Source organism: Siniperca chuatsi, linkage group LG6, assembly GCF_020085105.1.
Source record: "Siniperca chuatsi isolate FFG_IHB_CAS linkage group LG6, ASM2008510v1, whole genome shotgun sequence".
NCBI lineage: Eukaryota > Metazoa > Chordata > Actinopteri > Centrarchiformes > Sinipercidae > Siniperca > Siniperca chuatsi.
The window spans coordinates 19,813,348-19,826,313 of record NC_058047.1 but is presented as its reverse complement, the minus strand read 5'-3'; the positions used below and the strand labels follow the sequence as shown (position 1 = coordinate 19,826,313).

At 40.2% G+C, this 12,966-nt stretch overlaps 1 protein-coding gene across 1 annotated transcript in view; it reads right to left on the bottom strand.

Annotated features, from left to right (window-relative positions):
* notch2 (notch receptor 2) overlaps positions 1-12,689 on the bottom strand; it is a 47,502-nt gene extending 34,813 nt beyond the window's left edge. The window contains 2 exon segments of the mRNA XM_044200363.1: positions 355-436; positions 12,370-12,689. Of these exon segments, the coding sequence (XP_044056298.1) occupies positions 355-436; positions 12,370-12,442 (155 nt within the window). The 5' untranslated portion in view covers positions 12,443-12,689.
* Positions 12,690-12,966: the final 277 nt, after the last annotated feature.

Sequence of the window (12,966 nt, the reverse complement as noted above, 5' to 3'; positions counted from 1 at the left end):
CAACACTAGAGCTATCAATTCTATAGCAACAAGAAAGTAAATAACAAAACCCCCGAAATGTCCAAAATAACATCTTGGAGGTGGAAATGTGTGTATTGGTATTGTTCCCAGCACTGGTGTACTTTGTCAGACAGAGCAGTCTTTTATTCCCTCCTCCGTGCCTGAGCAAAACCTCATGGTCCCGTGGACAGGCTGGGGTTGATCTAAAAACCCTATTTCGCTACTTGCTTTCACATCCAACAATCCCCTTATGAGGTGTTTCTATTGCTGTGTTCACATTTTTGTTGCAGTGTTGGGGTGAGTTAAACTGAAAAGCCTGTGTGTTTGGTCAGAGACCCAGCCAGTCAATCTTACCTGCAGTATTCAGTGCCATTGTTAAAGGTCAGACAAGTAGCGTTGTTAACACAAGGCGCCTTATCATCCATACACTGCAGAGCTGCAAGAGACAAGAGAAGAGTTAGAGAGTCAGAGTGGACAATCAAACTGGCACTTCATCTGCTAAATGTGAAGTGAAGTGCAACCATTTAATTACATATGTCAATGGTATTCCAAACTAAGCTAGTTAAACCATTCATTAACACAGATTTAAAAATGTTTGTCTTCACATACTGTACCACAATGTAAAGACAATCTTCACACTTTAAAACAGTAAGAAGTTGTAGTAGTTTCAGGAACGTCAGTTCCCTCATTAAAATGTGCAGATTTGTATATTGTGAAGATGTCTGCTCCTAGTCAGCTATCCACTCTATAGTTATCCACCAGTTTTAATGGTACGCAGTGTCCATCATGTCTCGCTTGTGATTAACTGTGTCTAGACACAGACATACAGAGACACCATAATGATGATGTCCTCCTGCATCATGTGCCAAAAAATAAAAATACAATTTTTATGTAGGCTACAACAAATAAATAACCTGTTTAAATTACTAGAAAGTTCCTCACAAGCTGCATAGCTCTAGCATTGCTTGCAGTTCTTCATTGCTGCTGAATTTCAAAGTTGGTACTACTCAAAACTCATTCAGGGTTTCCCCCAGAAAATTGGTTAGCAGAGGTGGTGAGGTCCCCCATCACGCGCACACCCCACCCCTCTGAGGGAAGTCCTACACATAGTCTACAAGTTCCTCATCCTTACAGAGATAATGTCGAAGGCTTGCCACCTATGAAATCAGCCAGTGGTCACAGGGCGCCCGGATGGGCTGGCAGAAACGGAAATGAGCCTTTACGAAGACAACAAAGCCCAACTATCTCCCCGCCATTGAAACACTCATAGCCAGACACATCAGCTATTGTGTGGCCCTCAAGTCGCCAAAGACACATGGCTCAAGTGGTTTTCACGCACACCATGCCGGCCCAACATGCCAAACAAAAGTGTGGTGTTCTCAGTCTTTATTTATGTGATACAGTAGCCAAATGAAAGAAGCCATTGTTAAGTGTGTGTGATTAATTAAGCAAAAGTGCTATAATTCATGAGCAAAGTTGTTATGTGATTTATACCCGCTCTGTAGAACAAAGGTCTTTTTTTTTAAACAAAACTGAGGGTAGGTCAGCTGATTTCGAAGAGACACCAACAATGTCTTCACAAAACAGTCATTGCATTACAGGAAGTGCGCTCAGCAATGGTGTTACTTCCTGCGCCTAGATTAATCACAGAGTCACTCTAGTCGAGGAGTCCTTGTGAAGACACTTTAACTATTATTCACCCTACTTGATATGATTTTGCAAAGTTGTACACACATAGTATTATATTATTTTCAAGTGTTGTATATTCGGGGTCCATTCTCTGAACTGGCCTGGTCACAGGGTGAGGGCAGACTAATCCCTAGAGCCAGGCTGAAAGACATAGTCCATTAGACATGGGGATACCATACATAAACCACTGTGAAATTCATAATCCCACAAGCACGCACGCACGCACACACAGATATCAGACTACTGCTGCATAGACCACAGAAAATACTGTGCTATTTTGGGACTATTTCTGTACTGAGCAGACACATGGTATGCACACTTGCTACAAGTCAACACACGAAAATCATGCTCACATAATAATACAGCTCAGACAGCAGAAAATCCACACATATGCAGTTAGACCGGTGATAGAGTGGAACTTTTACTTTTGGTTTTGATCACGTTTACGTCCAAATTTAATGCAAAATCATGTTCCTGCTTTTGAATGAATCATAAAAATGGACTTTAAATTTGATTACTGTACAGAATCTGGGCAACAGACTATAGGGTATGAGAGGATGCCAGTCATCTAGTAGCGAGCAGACAATTGCAAAATTAGCACACACACACACAAAAAAAAAAGAGTATTGCTGAGGGGGAAGAGGAAGAGCTGAAATGGCCACTGCATAAGGCAGAGGTAGTGAAAAAATGGAAGCAAGAGAGCAGAGACAGGAAAAAGCTGCTCTCATCACCCGACTGGTTTGACGAGCTTCCCATGCGCACTGTCGTAATGCCAGACACAATGATCTTACCAGATCTGGGACAGCCTGCCTCCTATTACGCCATTAAAACACACACACACACACACACACACACACACCAAACAATTACCCCATGATGTACAGGTCACCAATTCCCAGACTGAAAGTTTGAAAAAGGCTTTAGCAATCCGTCTCTATAAAGTAAAACAAACAAAATGTTCATACACATTCAAATGACTAACCAGTGTATTGTGATCCAGAGTCATATCACCAGCATTGCATCCTCTCTACCTGGCTGTTCTCACACTTCACTATCAGTGAACCATGGACAGGAAAATTTCCCAGGAATGAGAGCCTTGATAAGACTCAATTGACAAAGTCAACAATGAAACTACAGGCAGATGTGTGAGCTGAGAAGAAAACACACAGGCTACCTGACCGAATTATTACTATTATTTGGACCCTTCCTAATCAAAAGTCCACATTCCTTTTGTGGGGGGGTTTAAGTGGAGAACAAGCGCAGAACAAAAGCAGGAGATTTACAGTGTCTGCAGTCTGGTGGGACTGGGAGGAGCGCTGTTTGTGATCCCTGCTGATGGAAGCTGTATCTGTAAAGATGCCATTATACAGAGTGTGAAAACAGAAAATCTAGATGTGGCAAAGGAAAACTATTCACTGTGCTGCTGCATGGAAAATCAGAGAGGTCATCCAAGTAGAAGCAAGATGTATGTTTCCATCCACCTGTATTTATATAAAATATTGCAAAAAAGTTGCCATATCAAAAAAGAGCATGCTCTTATAACAATGATAAATCCAACACTGAATGTCTTCTGTGATTATTTATCCATTGAAAACAGTTGTTGTTAGCCGTCCACTGTCAATCCCATGATGCCTTGGGTTGAGTCTGTCGACTAATCAGAGGCTGTGTTCCTGACTGGACATGTGTGTGACAGCTCTGATCTCAAACGCATTGCGCAATGGAATAACATGAAATTGACCCTATTCTTCTATCAATAGATCGAGAGAAAAAAAAATTGTGGTGATGACGGTAGAGCTCAACCCCGTGGTAGGCATCTAATGACCGCAGTATTGCGGCCATGCAGTTATCGCCACAGCTCTAGACAAAACCAATAATACAATAAATCCAGGTGAAAATTACATTTTAAAAATCCAATTTTCAGTTCAAATAATGTAGTAGTTTAGCTGTTTTTAACCATGCTAAAAAAACATGGTTCTAGGGATGGCTATGACAGTCTGTCAGTCGGTCGTCCACCACTTTGGTCCAGACTGATATTATCTCAACAAATTTTAAATGGACTGCCATGAAATTTAGTACAAACATTCATGGTCACCAGAGAATGAATCCTACTAACTTTGGTGATCCTCTTACTTTTCCTATAGTGCCACTAACTTTTCACTTAATCAGTGAAATATCTCAACATCTGCTCGATGGATTGGCACTTTGTATAGGTATTCATGGATCCTAGACAACAGATCCTACTGAATTTGGTGATACCCTGACTTTTCCTCTAGCATCACCAGAAGGTTGACATTTTTGTTTAATTTAAATGTCTTGTCAACTATTTGATGCCGTGAAATTTGTGGTCTGAAGAGGAAACTTTGATCCCCTGACCTTTCAACTAGGGCCATCATCAGGTCTGTTTGTCCGACACTTTGGTTACCTGAAAAACTAATGACATCAGCCTCAGCTGTACTCTGAGTTTAATGCTAATTAGCAAATGTTAGCATGATAACATGCTAAACTAAGAGGGTAAACATTAAACCAGCTAAACATCAACATGCTAGCATTATCACTGTGATCATCTTAGCATGCTGACTGTGGCATTTAGTGCAAAGCACTGACGTTTTAAAGTACAGCCTCACAGAGCTGCTAGCATGGCTGTAGAGTCTTCACACATAAAGGTCCGGTCCCTGAAGAGGCAAGTGGGTCAGAAATCTACTTGCCCAAAGTCAATTTTTACTTGCTCCTATACAATCTTTAATCTGAAAATGTTTAATCTTCATAAATAAAGTAAATGAATCAGAACAAGGACACAGTGTGTCATAGATGCAAAGCAACAAAAATGATTGCATATTGAAAATGGTATGACTTCTCCCTAGAAATGGACTCCTTAACTGTGAGTGAGTGATAAATTATCTAAATAAACTTTGTCTTTACCCGCCGCCATTTTCTCGTGAGTAACGATGGGTATCATTAGGATTTTATTGATACTACTATTCTTATCGACGCTCTTATCAGTTTGGTTCTTTATTAATGCTCTTATTAGTTATTTTTATTACTAAATAATTGCTTTAAAAAAATTATTAAAAAAGATACATTCAAAACAGGATTAGAATTGACTATTTTAAATATAACTAAATGTTTTTTCTAGAGCAGCAGCTGTGATTCACTGCAGGTAAGTTACCTGGTAGAGAGAGGAGGGGTTGGTTTATCTCAGCAAACTAAGCTAAACAGTCAGACTACATACAGACAGCTTCGTTTTGGCTTGTTTGTAACAATTTGCTATTAGCCGAGCTTGCTCGGTGTGCTTGTGTAAAACATAAGAGACTGCAGACAGAGCAGATTAAAATATCGTTTTCTACATGACGTGTTTATGCTTGTTGAACAGGTGTATAATAAAGTATTGCTTTTTACTCACTGAGGTTTTATTGCACTTACTTACATTAACAAGCGTAGTTGTTGCTGCTGACTGCGCTGCATGTGTGGATGTGTGTGGAGGAGCTCAGCCCAACGCAGACAGCAGGAGAGGCTGCAGCGAGCGTGATAATACTACATTCTTTAATGATTTAGCCCGTTTAATACAGGGTTTCAGTACCCATCCACCCTACTCACAAGTGCCCAATCGGTATGTGCAACTCTCAACAGAGATAGCTCTGGAAAAATACATATGTTTAATTATTTTGCATCACTTGTCCGATCGGGCAAGTGAGTTGCTAGATTTACTTGCCCAACGTGGCATTTTACTTGCCCCAGGCAATCGGCCAATCCTTATTGTTGAGCTCTGACTGCTTTGTCACTGACAACACAGCGGGTCCCTACAGGGATGTCATGTCATGAGAAGAAAAAAAGGCTGTCAAAGAGGTAGAAAGAGGGAGGGAGTGAGAGAGACAGATGGGCTTAAGCTAATAGCTGAGGATTGAGATGGGGAAGTAATTACGAAACTACAGACAAAGACTGCACACGAATGGGTGTCCCTGAGCCCTGGCGCACATCCATACAGCGGAGGGCAGGAAGTTGTTCGCGCTGAGTGAGGAAGTAACCCCATTTCCTGGAATTGCTGTACAAGCCTCTATATCCAGCAGGACAAACAGTCGTCATGGTAACTTGCAATAAAATACCCTTAGCTCAGCATGGAAGGAGGGAGACGAGGCTCAAACTAAACACTATTACCCCGAGGAAAGCTTTACTGGACCACACAAACAGGAGAGGAATCAAGCAGAAGGACCAAGCAGGAGCTGTAAGGCTGAAGGTCAGCTTAAGTTTAGAGGGTGGTGACATACTGTAAGACACAAATCAGTGCCAACAGAAACAGCAAAAGTGTGTGATTACTAGGGATGTCTCAAGCTCATCTCCTGGATCTTTATCAGGACAGATCAAGGAATTTTTAAATGCAGCCGTATTGGCACGATCCATTTATGATCCTTGCACTCCGGGAACACCAGCTGTCAAAAGCGCCCCATTGCCTGATGTCAAAACACGTCACAAAAACTATTCAACAGAAATGCACAGGTGAACCACAGACTAGTATAAAAGATATAAAGTAGCAGTAGTAGTTTCAATTGCTAAAAATGAGATTAAGATGTAGGACAAAAATCTTGATTGGGACTGCCCCAGTAATTACCCTGCCAAACTCCCAACTGAGACAGTTGCCTTGCTGTTGTAATTACTTGGAAAAGTTGGACAGTCTCATCTGAAATTGAGCGCTGGCCTGCTGGCTAAGTGTGTGAGTGTGTGCATGCGTGCATGTGTGTTGGAGGGAGAAAGAGACAGACAGAAACAGGGAGAGCAGACCAAATGAAGCAAATGTAGGGACTTTCCCTTGCTCATTCATATCCTAACTTTTTTTGTCTGATTCAAACCTTTTTTTATTATGATAAAAAAGAAACTCAGGACTATTGTGCTTTCAGATTGTTTAAACTTTAGTCTAGAGTATTTTTAGCTCAACTTCAACTACTGGAGCCTGTGACAGACTGTGTCTATGAATATATTCATATAAAATATGTAAATTACGTACATATACAGTGATACAATACCATGTCTGCAAAAAAATGAGTTGCAACTCATTTTAAATTAATAATTATCACAGTATTATCTCAACATTAATATGTCTTGATAATATGAATTCAGAAGCACATGGTACAAACTGATTTCATCCTGAGTCAAAACAATTTTCAAAGTATATTTCAGATCTCACGCTGTGACAAATTTCAGTAAATTTTTATTTGTTAGTATTCATTTAGTTCAGATGTAGTTCAGTTCATCAGAATTGAACCAGTATCTGAACAACAAATGACAACAATGAAATATATCTCATATCTCATTTCAAGATAATGGTTGGTTAACCATTACATTATTTCCACTGGTCTAGTTACATAAACACTTTCCTCTCTCCTCTGCCTTAGTATTTTTATTATACAACTATTTCATAGTTAATCAGAGCAGAGGTTTAAAGACAACAGGTTTATCACTGAGTGACAAACAGTAGGAGTACATGGACTGTTGATTGACCAGAGCCAATGTCTATAAACTAGATAATCTTTATTGTTAAACTCTGTATTTTACCCAGATAATCCCGTGTCCCAGCTGATTTCATTCAGCACAGGCAGTGTCCAACATAACATTTTTCCCTACTGGCCCACTTGGCCAGTAGATCAGAGTTTTACTGGCCCCTTGTATATTTTCACTGGCCCGGCAGCCAAAAAATTAAAATAACTCTTTTATCTTTCCATAATTTCATATTTTATAACATTTCAGCAAATATGGATAAATAGAACAGTGAGAGAAAGAACATAATAGCATTTGTTTGTGTGCACACGTTTACTCCAAGCTCCTTCTGTCTTCTTCCATGAGCCACCTGTCCCTAAAAAAAAAAAAAACAAACCCCACCGGTAAACGGCAAACTGTACAAAACATAACACAGTTGCTGTTTTCCACACAGGAAGCTCACTTTTCTTTTCATAGCCTCGTATGTTTCTTTCGCAGACATTTTTTTCGAGTACCGGTAAGTATGACAATGTACAGTATGAGCAGTATATAGTGCCGCACACTTATACGGATATGATGAAGTTACTGAGTTGGAGGCTGGGGCTTTGTCAGGTTAGCTTTCTGCCAGAAAGGCCTGAAGGCCACGTGCGGTTAACATGCATGTGCATGTAACGTGGAATATATGTGTCTTCAATAAAGTGTTGAGTGCATGCAGTTAAAGTCAAGTCACTGGATATTCGTCTTATATATATATATATATATAGTCCTCTAGTCATGTGAAGTTATAACAGTATGTATGATGGATGAATGACGCTTGGGCGGGAAAGACCGTGTATGACTCTGCTTCATTCACATTTTGGCAACTTGCCCTGCATAAACTTTTACTGGCCCCGGGCCATCGGTTATGTCAGACCCTGACAGGTAGCCCAGCACTGCTAGTTTCAATTCAAATTCACAATAAATTTACAAATTAAATATAGTCTAGTTAATTCATACCCACATCCAAGTACTGAAATGAGCCACAAATTACAACTGGTTGTTACACATAGGACTAAATGAATACTGACCAATTACAAAGTAGTTTCCCTCTTTCTCCTGCCTCTTGCCCTGCTTGGTTCATTACTCCATGCACCCTGCCTGAATGTCTCATGGATTACAGGGCTGTGTTGGCCAAGGAATGCAGACCGCAGTAATTCCCTGTTAATTTGCTAACCTGTTCAACAGTGCTGACACAACGATCTGTAATCCCCTCAACCTTCACAGCCGCAAACACCACCTCCTATAGTAACAGTGCATGTGGTTCATGCAGGGAATGCACAAAGATTCATTCACATTTTGGTTGGTATTTATTTCATGCATGAGGAACAAAGTCACTAAGAGCAAACTGGTAGAGAAGCAGGCAATTGGCGCTGTATTAGCACTGTGCGGCAAAATGGTAACAGGTCCATAACTATGACTTTCACCATGTCTGCTATGCATTTCAACTTCAAGACCTTAATCACAGTAGGTCTATAAGTTTATGTCTATTCTAAGCCACCTTGGCTACAGAGGCACACACACACATGCACTGTATGTGTGCATGGAAATACAGACACATACATCTGAAGCACAGTCCCACAGACCTTCAGTCACTGACTCATACAGTTCTACACATTGTTTACTACTCTCTCCCACTACAACCAACAAGTACAGGACCGAAACACATGCCTGGCTTTTTAACTACACTACTAATCAAAAGGGTGAACTGAATATAACCTGAAACATGAGCACATTTAAGCGATGGAAAAATGATCTATATTATCTATATAGAAGATGTCTTAAGCCACGTTAATAACACAGCCACAAGGCAGTGGGTAGATCTGGTGGTCAGTAAATAATGCAGTATTGTGGGCAGCTTAATAAATATCTTTGTCTTCGGAGCACAGGGCGAAGCATGGCGCAGATAAATCACATTTCACACTAGGCTCCAGCTTGGGTCAAATGCAAGTAAACCATGGGCGGCACAATTGCTGGCCTTTGTCAGTTTGTATCCACAATGCAATACATACACACGCATGTCAGCTGTCTACTGTTTGCACTGGCCAAATATTTGCAACCATCCACATGCCCACGCCATAGGGGTAACACTATGTCGCGTGCCACAAAGATGGCACCTACGCTTCCACAAGAATCAGATTAACATTCAGCTACAACACTGGACTGTAGCACAGAATGGACCATATTCCTGCATCAACACAGAGGGGCTTTATTGTCCTATACAGGCCTTAAAATGATGAGTAAGCAATGTATAAGCATGTATTCTTTTTGCATACATTAGAATTGACAAATGCTAATGGACCCTCTGGTACTGGTAGTTTAGGAATGTGTTGAATATAATATAGCACAGGAAATGTGTTGTGCCCTATTTTCAGTGCCTCAGGAATAACATACTTTCGCCGTGTTGCCGCGTACAAAGTTGTTATAATAAGCATTTCCACTGCACCTTCACAGCAGATCGCAACGCTTTTCTGATCCACTCTCATGCTTTATATTGGAGCTGAAATTGTCATGTTAAGATACTACTAATGCAAACCTGCTGCTTCACATTAAAATCGTTGCAAACATCTGGCAGGCTTTTATTGTGAAGAAGCTATGGGAAGTACAGCTATATTTGTCACAGCAGTTAGCAAAGGACTACAAACTCCTTTTGATAAAAATTAGTCTATGCAAACGTTTTCACATGTTTTTGTTGCCGAATCATTTTCAAATATTGCAAACAAGAAATAGTAAAACAAGAAACACCTACAGTAAACTGGTTAAATATAAAACTGCAGGATTTAGGCGCTTATTGCAGCATGGGTAAACCTCAAACAACCCTCATGTCATCAAGGTAAGCAACACCTTTAACCACTTGTGCCTCAACATAACAAGCTGTGATTTGCCCATGGTGCAGTGCCCCAACTATATGGAAGCTCAGCATTAGCGGGATAGTTGAGGATGGAGAGAGGACGGAAAAGAAAATCGTGTGTGTGTGTGTGTGTGTGTGTGTGTGTGTGTGTATGTGTGTGTGTGTGTGTGTGTGTGAAGGAGAGAGAGAGGGACGGAGGAATGTCAAACACAACAACATTCCACTGCCTCTCCTTGCACTCTGCCTGCAGCACTTTTACATTGTCTTTTTGTAACTTCTCTGTTCACAAGTCACCTATAGTTCATGAAAAATGGAGCGTGAATAGCAGGGCTGCATGTATCTACTCTGAGCTAAATGGCTAAAAAAATGTAAGATGAAATCAATTTCGCTGCCTTGGCAACCTTATGTAAAGGCTAAAAGGGCTACAGACTAGGTCTTATTTCTCAGAGCAAGTATAGGTAGAGAAAAGCATTACAATATCATATGGAATGATGGTTTATGCTGAGAAGCATACATTCATGAAAAAGGTCAAATAAGTAAGGCACACTCCAAATGAAGTTTTCAACATTACATTCACAAATTAAGAAAAGGCCTGACCCTTTAAATAAACATCAATGGATGCGATGATCAGAGATCCACCAAACCTCCATTTAAGTTTAGTGCAGATACAACTTTACTGATCCCCAGGAAATTAAGCATTTATGTTTTATCTTGTCTTCAACAGGTTTACGCACCTTTGTATTTACAGAACAGCTTTACCATAATTTCAGACTGCATATAATATTATATAAGACATAAAATAATATTACGGAGAAGCCAATGCATACTGTCAGTCAAACCTTCCTCTTTGTAAACAAACAAATGGGCATAACCTTAGTAAAGTCAATACTGTTATGACCTTTTGGGAATGACTTTGATCTAATTAGGCCTCCCGCTGGCAACATGCTACACATTTGTGTTACATCTGAATTAATACTAACATTGTCTGTTGGTCTACTAGACCTTCATCAGCCAACTCTCTTCTTCTGTTTTAGGTGCCATTTGGCAGGGTGAGCAACAATGCCCAAAGGTACTGAAGAGTAATTCCTAATCCACTGAGAGCTGACCTATGACCTAAACCGGTATTTTTGGACTCGAATAATTGGACACTAATTACTGCTTAATTAAAGACAGGTGCACCAGTTATCTCTATATATATGCTATGTTAATGACACATGCATACTGCTAGCGATTCTATGACAAAAGTACAGTACAGGTGCCTGATATGAGTGATTAAGAGCATTTCCAATTAAACCTAGGTCATTTCTAAGAATATCACAAATATTTCTCTTTTTTTTACCCATTCCCTCCTTATTATTTCACATTTTAGAGCATTTACAGACTGTGGACTTACTTAACATTCGACCCAAAATTCTGAACTGCAGGGTGGTCAAAAACTTGTAGCTGGCCGTGTTATACATGGAGTAGGGTCTTGTAAAGGAAACAATAAGATCGTGTCCTCGTGAAACTCTATTTAACCATGATGATATTGGTGGATATTTGCCCTAAAATCCACATTTTATCCACTCCATCGCTGTCAGCTCTCTTAATTCAGCAGGACAGTCTAAACATAGTTAAGTGTCCATTTTGAATTCTCTCTGTTGCTCTCGCTGTTCAACATCTGGGCAGCGGTGCGACTCAGCTCAGACTGAACAGTCAGTAGTACACCATAGTACCCATATTAACCAAACCATAACCCTCAGAATTAGACATAGGGCGACGTTAGCTTCAGTGTTAGTGGCCTAATGGAGGTGTGCAATCAATTATAGTCTTTTAAACTATGTGACAATAGTCCAAGAGTCCCTTAAGTACTAATAATTGAATATAAGTGATAACACAGACAGAAAAATACCGCGGAAAAACGTTATTATAAAAAGGCGAGTATTACAGTGACACACTCAGCCCCTATAAGCATGTTAACGTTATAGTAATATCAAAGTAACGTTACGTCAACGTTAGCTAGTGTATGTTTGAGGTAAAAGGACACACCAGTAACGTTACCTATCCAAAAGCAGCAGGAACGAAACAAACACCACAAAGTACGGTTAAAATGCTTTCTATACGTTAGCCTTCCATCCAAAGTTACTTTCAGGAACAGTTTTTGCTTTTTCAAATTTAACTTTTTCAAAGCAACTCACCTAGCTAGCCAGACACAGTGTAGCGGTGTGTGTTAGAGATGCTGTCTGCCCCGTGTCCCGCAGATGCAGAGGCAACAAAACGTGATCATGACAAGTTATGAATTATTTTGGACAAAAAACAAAGCAGCTTTATCATAATAAAAAACTTACCCAAAGACAGGTGGATGAAGCATAAGACAAAGACTAGTGATTTGCCCGAGGAGAAACCGGGGATCTGCTCCATATTTTCTGTAAAATCCACATAAGGTCGAAGCCCAAAGTTGAGTTGTCTCCCAGGACGGTTAGTTCTCTAAAAAAGTCTGGTTGAAAATGGCTCACACACAATTAAGAGGAAAAAACTACTCGTAGTGCCAAATTACATTTCAGTAATCTTTACATATGTTCCACGAGCCGTTCCGTTAAAACCGTTTAAAATACACATAAATTAAACTTGTACTTGTCACACACGGCAGGAAAAAGTCCTCCACTTATCTGCGCTCACCAGTCACTGAAGCCACTGAGCGGAGACACAAAAACACATATCCTTCCGCTGAAGTCAGCGGGGATCTACCCGCCGATCTGAAAAGATGGTAAAAACTTGTTAAAAGCGTATAACTGAATTACAGTGTTAATCACCGCTTTTGAAAATTCGCACTACATAATATATTCGTTAATTTTATCCTGGACATAAAAACACCCTAGAAGTTAAAGTTTTCTTTCTCTGTGTCGCCGCGGCGGAGGAATTTTTACTCTAATTTTTCTACTTCT